We start from the raw sequence: 19004 nt of genomic DNA, 5'->3' as shown, positions 1-19004 counted from the left end.
TTATGCTACAGCAAATTATGCAAGATTCACACACAGCTAAATTTGTTGGATTCTATGTAGGACTCAAGTTGATTGGCTACTTTGGTTTCAATGATATTTGACCGGAGACGTTGAGTATAGAGGGGACAGTAGTTGCATGGTCAGGAGGCATTTAGATTTGTTTTTTAAGTAGAGGTGGAACCATGGTACGCTTTAGGGTGTAAGGGAAATAATAGCTGTGCTTTGATAATACATGTGATATCCTCTGCTGAGGCTTCAATGTTCTCTGTTTCGAAACTCGTGGGCCATGCATCTAGTGTTGATCCAAATAACAATATATTCATTGTCATCACAATAATAGTCTCATGATAATGAGATTTGTAATCTCACCTCAAGGTTATTTTGACACTTGTAATTGCAGTCATGAGCATTGCATTTGGTGTATGAGTTATGGTTTGCACGTTTTTTGAATGAAATATGCATATGGAGAATTTGAGTGCACCCAACCACCTGCGGCAGACAACCTCCCACCACACACGACCTTTGGCTGTACACAGGGTGTTATTGGCCACGGAGCCTGGTCTACCAACCCCCAATGTGCACCTAAACATGCATGGCCAGCTAAGTCCCTACTGTTTCTGTTTATATCATGTACCATGAGGCCAAGGGACAAGTGGTTTATAAATATCGCAAAACACTGAGATGGCATATTACAAGTTATCAGTTATGAATGTTTGTCACATGTTTATTTTGGGGTTCTTAGCTTTCCAAAAATGTTTTTGTTAAAGTACAGCTATCAATGAGCACCGAATGAATACACTCAATGAAGTTAGATTTTCTTTGCCTATCATGAATATCTTGTTACTAAAATAATGGCTAATAGTGAGTGTTTGTGGATTTATTAGGTTCTGTAACTGGAGTATTTACTGCATAATTATTGATGGATCGCATTTTCCACATTATTTGCCACATAATATTCATACTTTGCAGATTTCACAAAACACTGTTGCTTCTAGCTTATATAAACTACAATAATGCATCCACAGAATGTGTCTCATAATTTGGGTGTTTATGTTGCTGCATTGTGTGTAATAAAACCATCCAAACATAATAGTTGCATGTACCAAGCAAGCTGAACTGTCAATCATTGTTCCATGATTCAGGCAAGGCAGCTTAGTTGCTGCACAGTTTATTTCCAGTTTTCTGTAGGATATTCAAACCTTCAAACAGCATTACTTTGTTGAACCCATGTAGAGAAACATATCAATAGGATGGTAACTGAATACATCCTGCTGTGGGGGTGCATTCTTGCATCTTTGTGCTGAAACATTATTTGGGACATTAATAGTCACATAAAACTATCAATTCCCTCAGGTATATGTTCTACTTTTGCCACATCCACTGTCTTCCACTGCGTCTGTCACCCATGCTTAAGGAACAGCCGCCTATCTCTTCCTGTCCTCTCTCGGCTTCTCCATCCTGTTTATTAGTTCATGTATCACCCCCTAGGACCTCACCTCTGTGCTTGGAACAGAACATTCCTCCTGAAGAATAGACTGTCTTGTTGACCCTCCCTTACAGTCTGCCCTTCAGAGTCTCTGGCCCCATCATTCACAGTAGAAACTGAGGTGGATGCATTTGGGATGGGGAACATTGTACCAATGCTCTACCTGCACCCTGCTAAACTGATTGTATCTTGGGCAACAGAACTTTCATTTCGTCGTACAACTGACTTTATATTTTTGGGTTCTGATGTGTACTTGGTTCAGAGAGTTCACAAATAAATGACATTTACACATTTTGCAGTGTAAATAATGTATTCTGTTCTTCCCATTTTTCTCAGTAGCATTTTCCCTGATATAGAATTCAAACACTTTGGGGCATATTTACAAGCCCCTATCTCCATAGGAATGTCACTTTAAGTGACGTTCCGGAGGCAATATGTGCTTCTCCTTATTCACAAGGCAATGTTAATTAACGCTGCCTTGTAAATAAGCTACCTTTTCATGCTGTACTTAGCGTGAAAGGGGAGTGCAGTGGGTGTTGGGGTGGGCGTTCCACCGCAACACCCATTGATTTTGACATTGATTTTATACAAGGACTGCGTATAAAGGAGGCAGTGCCAAAATTAAGACCAGGGAAAACCTGGTCTAACCCTGGCAAAATGAGGAGAAATTATTATTTTCTCATTTTTGCTGTTTCCTTGTGTGCTGCGTTGTGCAGCACACATGAAACAGCAAAATGCCAATGATTGTGTATGTGCAGGAAGGTGACCCTTCCTGCACGTAAACAATCATTTAAAATAAATTAAGTGTTTCAACTTCTATGTGTGCTGCATTGAGCAGCACACATAGAAGTTACAAAACGGCCTTTAACAATTGTTTATGTGCAGGAAGGGACACCTTCCTGCACATAATCAATCTTCCACTGAACGCAGACACCCTTTCACTATGGTGCAAGTGTTCCTTTGTGGGCGCTGGGCTGCTAAATTTAGCACCAGCGCAGAGGGAAGCACAAGGCTGCACCATATTCTTGTGAATATGGTGCAGCCCTACGGTTTGAAAGTGGCGGAGCGTGTCGTTAGCCTTCTAGGCTTAACGAAATGCTGCGCCACTTTGTTGTAAATATGCCTCTAAATCTCTTGATGTGTTTCATTTGGACTTGCTATAAAGCTAAAGAGTATTTTTAAACATTTGCAGCAGTAAACTAGGAGCAAAGATATAATGCTCATTTGTAGTCATACTGACAGATTATCACTCTATCCAAGGTCTTGCCAATATCAACAGATTATAACTAGGCCTGGGTGTAGTTCGCGAAGTAGCACTTCGCGAAGCTACGCAAAGTGAAGTTCGCATTACGCGAGCTACGCGTAGCACTTCGCGAACTGCGTAGTACCTTGTTCGCACTGTGCCAGATGTCGTTTTCAATTATTGCACAGTGCGGACAAGCAACCGGCACTGTGCAATCATTGAAAATGGCATCTTGTACAGTACGAGCTGTAGTTTTCTGCTGCTCGAGTAGATTTTTACTCGAGCTGCAGCTTTCTCAATGCGAACTGGTAGTTTCTCATCGCGAGCGGTCGCGAGCATACGCGACCACTCGCAATGAGAAACCTGACCTCCTCGCGTTGGGAATCTCGCCGGGAGGTTTATTTTCAGGACTCTTGAAAAACAAATGTGGCCAACGTTGCAGCTGTCCGCCACGGCGATACAGCTGGGAACCAAACAAAGAGGCACGGGCAGCACCGTTCCACTTGGGTCCCTCTCCGGGACTGTAAACCAAAAAGTGCCCTTTTGGTACACTAGGGCCCTTCCAGTACCACTTCAAGGCACCAACAAAACCGGCCTCAAGCACCACTCACCGGTGCTTCTTTGGGGACTTGCTGGTCTCCTCTGGGCTGCTCCCGACTCCCGCCAGCCCTCAAGGAGCCTCCTCGTCAGTAGGCAGGCTTGGCAGCATGCGGGGTTCTCTCCACCGATGCGGGAGCCCCGTTCAGTGATGCGCTGTCCTTGGAACTCCTTGAGTGACACGTAGGGCTCCCACCGGCACCAAGGAGCCCTGCTCGAGCAGGCGAAGACTTCTTTCATTGTTGTTTCGCAGCCCCTTACAACCAGGCACGGCCGCCTGGCTTCCAGGTCGCTCCCGGAGCGGCGGCTCTCAGAGTATTTCAGAGTGCGGGGTGGGCTCCTGTGAACCACACGATGCGGGGTGGGCAACCGCTCTAGAGGCACCGATGCGGGGTGGGCTCCAGCTTGTTTTTTAAGCATCTAGCAATTTTAAAGTACGAGGTGGGCTCCCGCTTTGCACACACTGCGGAGTGGGCACCCGCTGCCCAGTAATGCACAAAGCCAGGTAGGCATCCACGTCACAGTGGCACAAAACAGCGGGGTGGGCTCCTGCTAGAACCTGCCAAAAATGCGGGGTGGGCACCCGCTACCCACGCTGCGCAGGGGAAGTTCCAGGTTGCAGCTCAGTGCTGCAAGTCCACAACAAAAGCGCTACACGAGGCGCTAGGTTCTCGGCAAAGGTCAGGGGGCACAAGGCTGGGCTCAGGCAGGCCAGCACACAGGGTCCTCCAGCAGGGAGGCACTCCCTTGTGGCGGTTCCTCCTGGAGCCCAGCAGCAGCAGCCACCAGCGTCAGAACAAGCACAGGAACAACATATTTCATGGGGTCACAGCCCCTACTTTTATAGTACTTTTCCCCTTTGTCCGCAAAGTACAGGGCTTGGGGAAACCAGTTCTAACTGGTTCTGGAGCACTCTGTTTACCAGGCTCCTCTTGTTAGGTGGGGGCTCATCATCAGACACACCACAGGGGGGTGGAGCCAGCATTCACTTGGGCAGGCACCATCCTATTCAGGGACCAGGGACTTCTCCCACCATTCCAAATGCAGCTGTCCCATTCAGCCTAGTGCTGACTCACCCTGCCCCTCCTGGAGCCACACACACCTCACCAGCCCCTGTCACTCAAAAGCCAGACATGCAACGCACATCAGGCAGGCAGACATATAGCACACAGAAATGCCAACTTCTAAAAGTGGCATTTCTAAAATAGTTAATATAAACCTGCGCACACCATTGCTTAGCATTTTTTATCACTATTCCAAACATACCAAACTTGACCACACTGCGCCTCTGATATCAGGAATTACCACTGAAACACTTATCAGGGAATCCCCAATGCATTCCTATGGGAGGGCAGCTGCACAGTAGTGAGAAACCACAATGGCTGTTTGTCACTACCAGGACATGTCACACACTAAAGGTACAAGTCCTATCTTTTACCTACAATGCACCCTGCCCATAGGGCTAGCTAGGGCCTACCTTAGGGGGGACTGATATGTAGTAAAAGGAGGGTCACGGACAGTGCACACACTTTAGGTGCCACGTCACATCGGCAGTGACACTGCGTGCACAGGCCCTGCGATTGCAGAGGCCTGAGATAGGTTTGAAAGGCTAATTTGGTGGGTGGCGCAATCAGAGCTGCAAGCCCACCAGTAGCATTTAATTTACTAGCCCTGGGTATATGAGAAACCACTTTACAAGCGACTGACAGGTAAATTAAATAGGCCGAACAGGTGTAGACCAATCTTACCATGTTTACCACAGAGAGCACAAACACTTTACACTGGACAGCAGTGCTAAAGTGCCCAGAGTCCTAAAACCACCAACACCATGTCAGAAAAAGGCTAGGAGAAAGGCAAAAAGTTTAGGGATGACCCTGCAAAAAGGGCCAAGTCCAACACTTTCCTATTCCTATTCTCACCTTCCTCTTCTAACCACTAATAAATCCTTTTTAAACACATATGCCTGGTACGCACACTCTCTCTCTCTCACACACACACACACACACTTGTCTAGTTCATTCGAAGGTCTCCAACATTATCTGTCCCTGCCCAGTCGTCATTGTAGATGCTAAATATGCCAGCCGTCCAATCACACAAGCAGAATAAACATTCAAGCAACCTCATTCCTACCCTTGATCAATCCAGTTGAATTAGCAGCTGGCACACCATACACAGATGCTGTTCAATCAGCAGGCTCGCCTTCATTGCACTCAACCAACAGCATCCCCTTCATGTCTCCTGACACTTTCATTAGTACTCCTTATCAGCACAGTGCCCCTGGAGGCCAGGTTGTTAGCAATGTATAAGTCTGTACAAGCAGACATTAACCCAAGTAGCCATGTACCAATGCACAGGTACCCACTCCAGCACAAACCGCGAAACCCTCACCCTCAGCAGGGTACAGGTCGAGTCAGTTGTATCGATTGTGGTGGTGGTAATGTGTCTGCCCATCATTCACTGCATGTAGGAATGTCTCTCTATGCACTAGAGGCAGAAATGACAGCTGACTCTGCGGCTGAGATAGAGACAGCGGTTATATGTTGTTCCCTATGCAACATACAGAGAGGACGTGGTATAATAGGCAGATCTGCTGACATTGGGGCTGGGACCGAGGTTCGAGTCGCGGCATGGATCAACATCCTGTGATTCTGGCAAATCACTTAACCTCGAGTGCCTACAAAAACTGAGGGCCTTGGAACGCCACTTTTTGGACGTTCTGGTGGCGCAATGTGCCACTGTATATTTATAAGGCCACATAAAGCCACTTTAGTGGCTTTTCATAGTCTTATAAATATGTACCCCTTTCATGCAGAAAACTGTGTGAAAGGATCGTTCCATGGGTGTTGCTGTGGGTGGTCCCACGCAGCACCCATGGAACCTATACATTCCCAGATTTACGAGGCATCGTAAAGTTGGGAATGTGTCAGAACCTAATGCACAACGAAGAGAACCCATTTCTCCTCATGCTTTCATTTTTCTTGCACACATAGAAAAGGGAAAGCGCCTGAATGGATTGATTTTGTGCAGGAAGGGTCCCTTTCTGTACAAAATCAATCATCCCCGCAATGCAGGCACCCTTGCACCATGGTGCAAAGATGCCTGCGTTGGCGCACAGCAGACCATTGTGCACCAGCGCAGGGGAGAAGGACAAGAGTATAATATAGATACAGCTCATTCCTGCCCTTTCCTTTTGCCATAGGGCTGCGCAGCAGGGAGGCCCGCGGCGCTTCCCCTCAGCAAAAGACCACAAATAAAGCCCTGAAGGTGTTCTTGTGCATGGAACTAGTGCTCATGAAAAGCGCTCCAGTACCTTCAAGTTGAGTTCTCGCTATATAAAGCTGAAGAAAAATAAACATGTGACTGAGTGGTCAGTAGGTGAGATCGGTGGTCTTTCTCCACGTCTACTGGTCACTGCAGGAGCTGGGCTGCCACATTTCACTGCTGCTCACTTTATTTGTCCTTTATTCGTAGGTCCTCAAGGCATCTTCACCCCCGAGAACATTACTGCCCAGATAGGACAGACGGTCACCTTTCACTGTGTCACGCAGAAGAAGACCCCAGTTGTCTTCTTCATCTTCACGAACAGCATCAGCACGGACATCACGTGCCCTGGAACTTCACCGGTGGTACCCGACCCCAGGATAGAGGCAGCCTGCTACCCGGAAGCAAAAGATGGACTGAGGGCCACCTGGACCATCAAGGATGTGGCCAAGCTGGACAACAGAGCCCAGGTGATCTGCAGTGCTGAGGGGCAGAAGAACATGACGTCATTCCTAATTGTGGAAGGTAATAATCCACTCTCTCCTTTATGCCCGCCCTACAGGTGCTAACTCGAGTGCTTGCATTGAATACGATGAGTCCTGATCACCCAGGTGCCCTGGAATACAAGGGTGCCCCTCTTATGACACACTCCCTCATTGTATGACCCCTGGTAACAGGATTTGTTTGTATTGTTGATTTAAAATTGCATGTTACTGTTATTTTTCTATTTCTTCACGTTTATTCTAATTCTCTGCTGTCATGCATATCTACTACCCTCGAACACTGATGCACGGAAATGCTGTCTTGAATTTCTTTGCTAACTCTGAAAACTTCCGACTTGCCCTTCTATGAGTGAATTCGCTTTGAGACCCGTTACATTTTCTGGTGCATCGGCTAATGAATTGTTTGAATGGCTTCAAGGTAGTGCTTTAAATGGGCCGGTACTCACCGGTACTGAGTACCGGCACTTCCGAATTTTCTGGCCCTCAGTACCGGCACTTTTCTTAGGTCAGGAGAGTACCGGTACCCTCATTGAGAGCACAGCAGGCTCCGGTTAGGTATGTCCTCCAGCTCTGGACAGACGCCGCTCTGCTTCGGAGGAGCTTGCAAGTCACTGAGCCCCTCAGTGGCCTTTTGCAGAGTCGCTGTTGCAGATTTCAGCAGCGCTCACCTGAATGGCCCCAGACTGCAGGGGACTTAGAGGGCTTGCATTACGTCATGCTGTGATAAACAGTGCAGGGTCTAGACAGACCCTGCACTGTTGATCAGGTGCGCAAAGGCTATTAGCCTTAAAGTGTTAAGCCCCCCCCCCCCAGCCCCTTCCTCCATCAGGCGTGTGAAATGGGCTGGGGTTGCCAGTCAGTAATCCTGTCCCATTTAGGGAAATGCACTAAAGTAAGCGGCAGCGCCACACAATCCTCTACCTTCCCCAAAGCCGTTTTTTTCCCATCATTTTGTTCAGCACAGAGTCTGCTTTCCTTTGTGTGCCCCTCCAACACTAATCACTGCCTTTGCATGACAACATGGGTTCTGGCTCCATGGGTGTAAAGTTAGCCCTTCAGTGCTTAATTTGTGCCTGTGGTTTCCAGTGCTCAGCACCGGCATTTATTTTCCAGGGCCGGCACTATGGCTATCTTTTATGTGGGCAGCGGTTGTGCAGATGAATTTTAAAAGAGGAATGCACGCAGCAGGTTTGCTGTATTTTCCTAAATCATCCTCCGAGCTGTTTTCACTTTTATCCTTTTCATCAAAAGGCCTGCACCCTGCCCGAGTCTCTAATTGGGAATAATTATTGCTAGGGGCTGGCTCGTGACTCAGCTGGGGCGAGGCAAGCTTGGAAACAGCAAGCCGAGGACAATGAAGGAACGTGACAAACGCACGAAAATGTGTACATTACACTAGCCTGTGTGCTTAGCGCCTAGTAATAAAATATTGCACAGAGGCCTAGGACTGTGTCTCCTCAGCGAAGCCGGCAGTAGGGCAGAGCCCACAGTTCTCACCCCTCAGACACTGCCTGTGTCATGAGTGCTACAGAAATGTACGTAGTGGGTGAAGGTAGGTAGGCTGATAAATACCACTGTGCCTTGTTTTTTCAATTACGAATAGTGCCTTAACTGTGGACCTCTTGTTTCGTTCACCGTCTTGTGCAGTGGTGACCTGCCATTGCATATATCTAATTACTGGGTCAGCCTCGTGGGCACTTCATTGCTGGAGCTGGGCTGGATGGGACCGCTGGGATGCACTTCACTGTGAATCTGCCAATGAATGTCTGTTTCTGCCTCCTCCTGTACCGGGCCTTGTTGAACATGCTCGGCTACACAGAAAGAGAGAAGCCTTTCAATAACTGATTATTGTCAACTTAGCCTCGGTAACAAATACGAGCATGCTTTTTTCCCATTAAAAAATCAAGACAGGCCCAGAGAGCCAACGTCTAGAGCCACACTACCACCACAAATCCAATTTCCAGTGCTTAATTTTAGCTGGTGTTTGCAGGTGATGCGCAGTAGTACTTATTTTTAGGGATTGGGTCAGAACGAGAGAGAAAGGCAAAAATGGGTAAAGATGCAAGAAGTTAACAACTAGAAAATAGAGACAAGGGGAAAAAGTAGGACTGAAAAGTACCTGCAAAACTGAGATAAAGAGGGAGAGAGTTTCAGGTGGTAGATTAAACAAATGTCAACCTCGCATTCGGCAGCGCTGGAAAGGAGGTTCTGGGATAAAACTTTGAGCCCTGGCACTTATTTTTTTACAAATTAAGTACTGGCCCTTCCCATAGAGAAATGAACAGCAGGGAGCGCTGCAGCACTCCAGGAATGAGCTCCAGGACAACTGGCAAATGGGTTTGGTTGAGGGTAAGTAAGGATGAATATAGAAGGAAGGGGGAGGGATGACTGTATAGAAGTGAGGTGACAGGTGAAGTTAGGTATGCCACTTTTTTCACATAAAAATACCAGGTATTTGTTGAGTTCTGAAATCATGAATGCGCTTTGAAATGGTAAACACATTTGTGTACAAAATCCTGTGCATTTCTTGTTAAATTTAATAATCGTTTAAACATACATATTTATATGTCTGTGTGCTTGCCGACCTGTGTGCCTATTTTTGTGTTAGAGAAAAGAGAGAGAAAGAGTGAGAGAATCAGGACACTCTCGGGAGATCTTTTAAAGGGAATGGGTGCGATGCTTTTGTGTTCATCTCAGCTTGTTTCGCTCTCTGTGTGTGTGCTCGCATGAGAATATATAGTATTGTGCCAAACAACACCAAATAACATATTGCATTAAGAAGCAGCAAATATTACAAAACAAGGAAATGTTAACATATCGTCCTGTTTGGCTTTCATTTTGCGTTAACCTGATTTGTTTACATAAACGCATTTCTCAAGCCGTTTTGATATATGCTACAACTGGTACAGAAGTCATTATGTATCATTATATCTTGCCCTTAGCCCCACCCCTAGCCCCGCCCATTTGCCACACCTCTAACTCATTATGATGAGTACCTGCACTTATTTTTTCCCATTTAAAGCACTGCTTCAAGGCAAACAGGACAATGCAGCAGTGATAGAGGGGTGCCTGTTTCTGGGATGGTGATATTGTTCAATTTAATTAAGAAGGAAAAGCGCAGCTTTCAGTATTAAAATGTACCTACCAACACCTCCAGGAACATGATCTCAGTTGTACGGGCTCGTACTTAAGGGCACTGGGACACTCGACTAATAAGCAAAGGGAACGCATCTGGGTTCTTTTATGAGAGCCTTCCACCATCTTGTGGCAGAATACAAAACTGCAGCTTAGACTTAAGAAACGGTTAGGGATTGACATGAAACAGGAACATCCATGCGTAAATAGACCAAAATGGTAGTATTGGAGGCGAACGGTGCCTCCTAAAACAAGCATTTGCAATACAGTGGGGGAATTTACTAAGCAAAATCTTTTTTTTGTAATTTACTTCCCAGCGCTAACTGGAAATAACGTAAAGTAATGCACATTACTTTGCGTCATGAGGGCGTCCCAAGGGTGGTGCATGGGCGTTCCCATGCAACCACCCAAGGTTACTCCCGCTAAACCCAATTTACTAAAAACTGTTGATTGGGTATAGCGTGAGAAAACTGCTCCCTTTTAACCCCTTCAGTGCCCATGACGAGCTGGACTCGTCATGGGCTGCGGTGGCGCTGTGCCCATGACGAGTCCAGCTCGTCATGAACTCCGCCCGCTAATGGAAGGCGCGGCACTGGGCGGGGAAAGGGGCGGGCATGCAAGGGGTTAAACTAGGCGCAAGGAAGGGTAAATGCTTTCATTTCGCCTTCCTTTCCTGACTTTGCATGAGTGCTGCACTGTGCAGCACACATACAAAGGGGGAAAAGATTTCCCTTGTGTCGAGCATAGTATTTTGTAGAGGAAGGGTACCCCGTCCTGTACAAACCCTATGCTGGACTCATGCACACACCCTGGCGCTGCGGTGCTAATGTGTGTGCATGGCACACAGCAGCTGTAATCAGCGCCGGCACAAGGGAAAGGGGAGGAGAGAGCGATATCTCCGAAGATATGGCACTCCCCTCCTCCGCTCCCTGTTGCGCAACGCAGCGCAGCCTCGCGGGGGGCTGCGCTGCATTGCAAAACTTTTTTGTAAATCTCCCCCAATGTGTTTTGCATTTGAGACACTTAAGGCTATTGCTTTTTAAAATATGAAAGAGGGGGCTGTACTCAAGCAAATAAAGGCGCCCGCCTTAAATTACAAAAGGTGGAACAAGAAGAAAAAAAAACATAGGGAAACCAGCAGGAGAAATCCGAGGAGGAGAGGAGGGTTCACCTAAAAAACACACATCTCATAACAGAAAAGACTTCAGAGGCAAAGCTCCTATATAAGTAAATAATAAATCTGTTTTAAAATAAATCAACTGTGTAAAAAACTGTGTGTGTTTGAGAGAGAGAGGGAGAGTTAGGGGTGTCCTTATAGCTCCACTGGCGGCTCCTCAGTCAAGGCAGAGAAACGTCGCCCCACTGCTTTTCGACAGTGCAAAGAAGGTAAAATAAAATCATAACAACAGAATGTTATTTTATTTATCCGTGCTGAATCAGGTTTTGGGGCGGGGCTTGGCTGTCATCGCAGCCAGCAGGAGGAGGAAGAAATATGTGCACTTAAGTGTGCATGAATGTATGGACGGACCTCTTGGGCTGGCTAAACAGTCATGCACAGTTAGCATGTTCCCCACCTGAGTGTAAGGCACAGCCTGGTGAGGAACACACACAGGCTCCCACTGCTTGTCTGCGCACTGAGCCATGGCCTAGGGGAGGCTGTGTGTTTCCTGTTCTGGCTGGACTGAACCGGGCAAGAGACAGCGATGGAGGAGAGTTGGTGGCCATACTAGGTAAGTGGAATTCTTTTTTATCCCTACTTCCCACCACTCCTTATTCAGTAACAGCAGTGACTGTGTAGCTAGTTGGAAGGTAGAGAGCTTTCAGAGGTCTTTAAGGCTTGCTTACTGTGCACGTTACAGTACCTTACACCCCCAGATAGCTATAGCGAAGAGACGTAACCCCTGGGCAACAGCATTTTTATAGCTAATGTTTTATAGTTTGTGGTTGAAGCAAGAAACAAATGGGGAGTGCTAAAACTGAACTGTTAGGACCCTGTGTAAGCAGAATGGTCTCTGCCAGAAGATGATGTGTTATCTGGAAATCGCTGACATTTCAAAGGGGAAACGTTAGAAATGTGTTTGCTTTGATTTTTTTAAAAAGGTGAATACGAGGAAACAGCATTTGGCTCTCCGAGTCCCCACAAAGGGTAATACACAGAGGGAGGCGAGCACAGATCTGCCAGAAAAGGAAGAAAGAAAAATAAACACTTCCGGGAGGAGGAGGGAGTCACGGGGAGAAGAGAGGTAGGGAAAGAGCCAACTGACGACTTCAGCGAAACCACCACCAACCCAACCACCCTCTCTAAGGATGGGCAAAAAAACTTTGCAGATGCACAACTGATGAACCCACATTGGACATGCTGTGAACTGTGGCCAAGAATGGCCGGAAAACTGAGGGGAAAAACCACATAGCACAAACGGACAGAACCCAGTGTGGCAAGAGGGGAATAGATAGGAAACACGAAAGCAGGAAGATGCACGCTTTTTTCTTAAGACTCCCCACTCCTTTCCCACCCCATCCCTTAAAGTCCACAAATATACGTATACGGTTTATCATTATCATTTTTGTGGCTCACCTCAGATGCTGGGGAGGCTTCCCCTTCCTCTCCTACGAAGTGAATGCGGCAGTAAAATGTGTCAGGCTGTCTCAGGCCACACCAACATAAAGGGAAAAAAGCATTTGCAATGCACAAATAATGATGAGAGTGGGCGCAGTGCTAAAATATAAAGTTCGGCATCCATGCATATGTAAGTTGTGTGCATGGGGACCGTGAAGTCAAAAAGAAAACATGATACTGGGCTCTGTGGTGATAGAATATCACCATCACAAAATAAAAGAAGTAGGTGCATATTATCAAGCACGGCGTTAAACAGGCGATAATGGGCTTGATGATATGCCGCAGAGAATTCCAATAGAAGCCCATGTTGACACCAGAACATATCTATGGGCAATAATGTTGACGCCGTTTCTTGATAATATGCCCCCTAGTCCCTAAACTAATCACGCAAACACTTACAGTGTAATAAAACAGTAGCTGGCCGGTGCTCCTTGCGATAAAATGGAAGGGATCAATCAGGAGTGCCAACCAACAAGGAGACAGGAAAGAAGATGGACAGAGGAGTTAATCAATGGCAAGCAGCAGGTGGGATTACACTTGTATCAGCGCATACACGCTACCTAGGCTGGACCTAAATATGTGGGGCACCTACACTTACTTTGTTGCAAGTCACGCACCGGCTACACAAGTGCAATGCAGCATCAAGGCTCTCATTACCAGTTTGAAGAAAATCGTGATTTCTGGAGAAACAGGAATTTGTGCCTGAATTAGTATCATACAAACCCACAAATTTAATGTTTACGTTCCTGAGTTTTCTAACACCATGCTGTGGGCCATTACAGAGTGCAGGATGTTTGACCCAACCCATGACAAGGGTCCTATTATGATAATTTAGTACACAATATGTTTGTTAAAGGATCCGTAGCAGACAACTGATTTCACTCATGAATGCAGAACTATGCAGGGATATCCTGGGCTATTGGTCACTCTGTGTAAAGTCCCTCACTCTACCGAATCTTTTTCAGCACTACTGAACTACAGGATGAGTGGTAGTAGGGGTAGGTTCAAGAGCCCTGATTAGCTGCTGCTCTGGGCACCCCATAAACAGCTTGTATTGACTGGAAAGATGATTATTATTCAAAATCATTTAAAGCCAAGCACTTTTTGGGCTAGTTGATCAATTTCAGGTATGTACAAATACAATGAAATCAGATGCCGCCTTCTTCATTTATAGGAAGGAAAATAGCAGTTTTTTCCTCCAGGAACAGAAAAGGGTTCTTATACTTTATAGCTAGAGCAGTAAATTGGTGCAAATCTTTACTTTCTACATCATTATGACATAACTGGGTTGACATCCTTTTCACCGTGAAATTCACTGTTGTGTTCACCCTGAAAATACAAAGGGGCAAATTTAGCAAAGGGCTGCATTGCTTTTGCATAATGCAACAGGGTGCAAGAGAGACACAACTCTCAGGTATGATTTTTTTAAGCCAAGGAGGATCAACTTGCTTGGCCTTGCGTGGCTTGATAAATGTAAAGTAACTCAATGCAGCACAAATCACTGTGTTGTGTTACTCTGCCCCAGGGAGGCGTTCCATGGGTGAAACGAGGGTGCACTTCCTCAGTTGTTGTGTCCTGTATTATGCAGCACACAGAGAAAGAAGAGCATTACTCAGAGGACTGTTTTTGCTCAGGAAGGTTATCTTTCTAGCACAAAAGCAATCCTTCCTACAACGCAGACACCCTTGCATCTGCGTTGGTGCTAGGCAGTGCATTGTCCAACAGCACTGGAAAATGACAGGAATGTGTTGTATATTCTTAAGCATGGTGCATTCCTGCTCTTTTCCTAAAGAACAATTGATGGACCGAATGCAGAACAATGTCATACATTCACCCCAGTTCAGAGATCTGGGACTAAATCCATCGTTTTTTGCTCACTATGCCATGCCAGTTTGGACCCAGCCAAATGAAAATAAGTCTTGACCTTGCGCCCAATGGGAACAGTCCAGCCCGAACTGCCTGGCCAGGTCCTCCCTGGACTGGAAACAAGCATCCTAGGACCGGTTTCAATCCTATCATGCAGCTCAGCACAGCAATTTGACTTGCTGTGCTTCATGATTATTAATAAATATGCCCCAAGGTTTCCACAGAATTGACAGATAAAACAGAGGTCTCTTTTTTGTAATTATGGAGTTACCTTACAGTCTAATAATTGGGGGTTTTATTATTAGCTGAATAGTTTACTCATTTACTTTTGTCCACCCATTCCACTTGGCTTGTTAAAGTAAATCTGAGGTACATCACTCAAAGATGTATTTCTTTCCCAACCCTCTTCCAGGCCGCAGTTGCTCAGTGCTTTGAATGGTCTGAAATGTCACAAAAGATGGCATAGACAAGAGGACCTGGTTTCCCCACAGTAGGATTATAGTACACACATTCCTGGTTTCTATACAGCCTTGTTTTAAACCATTTTTAATGTCAAATTTTCCACAGTACTAATTTTCCTACCCCAGAAGTACTATTATCTAATATTCTGAGTGAAAATTCAGCAATGGCATTAATATCTCAAATGGAATGCCAAATTTGATTAATTTATGCCACAATGTGGCATGGTTGACACAGTCGAGAGCGCTAATAAAATCTGCAAAAGCCACACAGAGCATCATTTTGTGTTGAAAAACATATTTTTTACCCATACTTAAGCATAGTTTGTGGTTGCCCATCAAGGTTTGAGGAATCAAATCAGCCCTTAAACAATAATCCAACAAACGGTTTAAGAATTTTTGTTCAGAAGAATGTTCCAGTTTTGAGTATATTGGCAGTTATACCATCAGGATCTTGTGCCTAGGAGTTATTAAGTCCCAGAATTATGTTTGCCATCTCGTCCCATCCCAGGAGGAACTAGAAGCAATGAAAACTGAAGTATATATTGATGTTATTTTTGTCAAATTATGTTGTTTTGTGTAGTGGTAACGTCATTGCTCTTTACCTTTGGGATTTTTAAGATAATCCCTACTTAAATTAAATACCATATTTGCATATGTTGCCATATATAACAGCAGCATGCAAGGAAGCCAATATTTTGCAACCATGTTGCTTATTAATAGTTTCTTTTGCAATTGTGTACATCATTTTTTTTGTAACGTTAATCTGTTTATCTTTTCTGAAGATGAAGTAAAATATTTCAACATAGTACATAACTGTGAGAAATTGGGCTATTGGTTGTGGGGGTGTCAGGTCTTTTCAAGTAACAGCCACAGACCTTGTCAGGGTGAACCACAAAAGTCACTAAATTAGCCTGTGCTTGACCCTCTGATAGCTTTGCACAAAAGAAATCAGGCTTAACTTGGAGGCAAGGTGTAAAATATTGATGCAGTGCTTAAACAGTAATAAAGTGATAACACAACACAAGAAAAATCCCACACTAATTTAGAAAAATAGAGTAAAATGTAATACATTATTTGACCCCAAAACAATAAAAATCCAATCAGTATAAAAAGAGATCTGCAATTTCAAGAATTTAAGTTAAGTATAGCAGTCAAAATAACAAAGCCTCACTTGTGGTTTTCTGGCCGTATGAACCCAGGGAAAAGCACAAGTTCATGTTGGCCATGATAGAGTTCAGGCTACATACAGGGACCAGGCTAGTCCCGCTGAAAATTCTATCTTCTAAAGTTCCTGCTGTAGAGGCAGCCGCGTGGAGCAGGGTGACCTTTTTGTATGGCAGTCACTGTAGCTCAAAGAGCAGGCTGGGTGTCGTGGACGGCTGTCCCTGTAGCAGGAAGATCCAGTCAGGCACAGTGAATGGTTATTGCTGGAGTTTCACTGCAGGCTATCAATGCAGTAGTGTGAAGTGCAAATCTCATATTACCAGTTGTTGCTGGCAGTCACTGCAGCGTGCAGAGCTGAGTTCACCAGAGGTTCCCCTTGGCGGTCGTCTTGGGTGACAATGTTGTGCTGCTACAATGACTGCCACTCTGCTGGACTGCTGCTCCAAAGGAACTGCTGCCCAGCTATGCTGACCTGCTGCCTACAGCAGTTTGCCTGGGGAACGAGAACTAGACCTGTAACTTCATTTGAACCCAGGACCCCGAGTGACTCAGAGGGCAAGTCTGTTGGTTTCCTGACCCCGAAGTGGTGCCTCTCCGATCCTGGACCCTTGGAGTGGCTCAAGGGCACTGAAATCAATCATCTGGGCTATTTGCAACAACATATGGGCCTGTTCACATGAAGACCTCATCGCTTGCGCCACAAATCAGCATGGAGCTCTTTCAGTCTGACTCCTCACACTGCAGCATTGACTGCTCGTGGGTGCCACCATCGCAAAGCTTCAGCAATGCCTTCCTGCAATGCTGGCTGGTTCCTCATGCTTCGTCAACAGCATCCTGCAATGCTCTCTCTGCTCCTCGCAGCCCTCTGCAATGTGAACAGGACTCTTAGCATTAGCCTAAGAAGGTAACCTTTCAGCGGGACTGACCTGCAATTGTATCTGACCTGCAATCTATTATGGTCGGCCTGGAAATTTGACTTTGACCTGTCCAGCTTGACTAGATAGCCATGGTTGGAGCTTTGTGCTTCTAAGGTGCTATTGTACACTTTATTCTTTAAGTATTCATAACTCCAGGTCTACTGATTGAAAAGTTGTCATTTTGGTCTTGCTGTAGTTTTTAAATTCAGCTCTATTTTTCTAACCTGGTGTGGGATCTTTTTGTATGGAGTTTTCACAGATTTACTGTTTGAAGTGTAGCACACATATTTTACCTGTTGCCTCTAAGTTAAGCCTGAGTGCTCTGTGCCAAGCTACCAGGGGTTTGAGCACTAGTTAATTTGGAGTTTGTTTGTATCTTATCCTGGCAAGGGTGTGGTTGCTGATTGACCAGGGCTCACACCCCGTCAACCAACAATCACATTTCTCACAAGGACAATAGAGGGAGTAGGCACAGGTGTGAGCTACATATGCTAGTGACAGGGTAGGCATCCTTTGAATCTCTTGAAACTCAAGGCACAGCCCCAAGACCATGCTGCCCAAGGAATACAAACATTTCCCTGCACTCAAGCCCTTTACCTACTGTCTGTGAGCAATATAAATCAAACCACCACAGGGGAGTCATTAGCAGTTATGTGACACTGGGCATTAGCAGAAAGGTCCTGTTTACTTAGGCAGGAAAATTTCACATTTCAAAATAGTAATCTCATATCAGATATGACCATTACATTGGATTTAAAATTCATATTACAAAAAGTCCTCGAAACATTTTTCTAGCTAGTCCCAACCTGGAGCTATGTATTAAAAGGAGCTATAGTGTAACCCAGCGCTTTTCTATGAGAGTAGGTTTTTCACTGTTAGGACATGTAATTTCATAAATAAACATGTCCTATATTTTAAATGCCATGCACCCTGCCCTGTGGGCTTTCAAGGCCAACCCGAGGGGTGATTTAAAGTATTTCAAAGGAAAGTTTAGGCCTGGAAAAAATATTTTTTCCCTCAGATCGAAATGGCAGTTTTAAATTGCACTGCATACTGCAATGACAAACCTGAGACATGCTTTACTGTGCTACCTTAGTGGGTGGCACAATGTGAGCTGCACCCCACTAATAGCATTCAATTTACAGGTGCTGGGTACAGTTAGTACCATATACTAGAGACTTATATGTACCAGTCAGGTATATACCAATTGTACCATCTTTGGAAGGGAGAGCATAATCACTTTACCACTGGGTAGTATGAGTAAAGTGGACAGAAGCCAACAAAACCAGTTTCAGCTAAAGAGGGAAAAAATCTGGAGTGAACCTGTAAGAAGGACACATTTCCAACAGAGGACATAGAAATCATCAAAGATGTCAATGTTCTTAAGATTAATGACATCATCAATAGATTACTGTGACCATAATATCACATCATAACAACAATCTTTAATCCACATATATAAACGACTTGAGTGACATTGTAATTTAAGTGATCGTTAGGTAACATCAGTATCAGCTGCTCTTCATAACAAGTGGTGGGGAGGGGGGGAGGGAGGTGTCAGAGGTGCAGGTAAATAACACATAAAAAGCATCGCCAGCCCCCGTCTCAGGGTTCTTCTCCTCCAGTCCTTACTCCGATTCCCCACAGGCCGGTTCACACTGCGCAGGCTCCAAGACGCCAATCCAGAAACAGCTCTCATACTGTTAATACAGCATGAGAGAAGCGTAGTGATTGGCCTGAGCAGTCTGGTTTGA

General features: G+C 45.4%; 1 protein-coding gene across 2 annotated transcripts in view; it reads left to right on the top strand.

Annotated features, from left to right (window-relative positions):
* LOC146809183 (uncharacterized) overlaps positions 1-19004 on the top strand; it is a 214040-nt gene that overhangs the window by 33128 nt on the left and 161908 nt on the right. For both annotated transcript variants that reach the window (XM_085614302.1, XM_085614303.1), the window contains exon 2: positions 6798-7112. In XM_085614302.1, coding sequence (XP_085470428.1) covers positions 6798-7112 — 315 coding nt within the window. The remainder of the gene's footprint in view (positions 1-6797; positions 7113-19004) is intronic.

The sequence above is a fragment of the Triturus cristatus genome, chromosome 7, assembly GCF_964204655.1.
Source record: "Triturus cristatus chromosome 7, aTriCri1.1, whole genome shotgun sequence".
Taxonomy (NCBI): Eukaryota; Metazoa; Chordata; class Amphibia; order Caudata; family Salamandridae; genus Triturus; species Triturus cristatus.
Note: the sequence above shows the minus strand (reverse complement) of the source record. Positions and strands in the feature narration are given on the sequence as shown.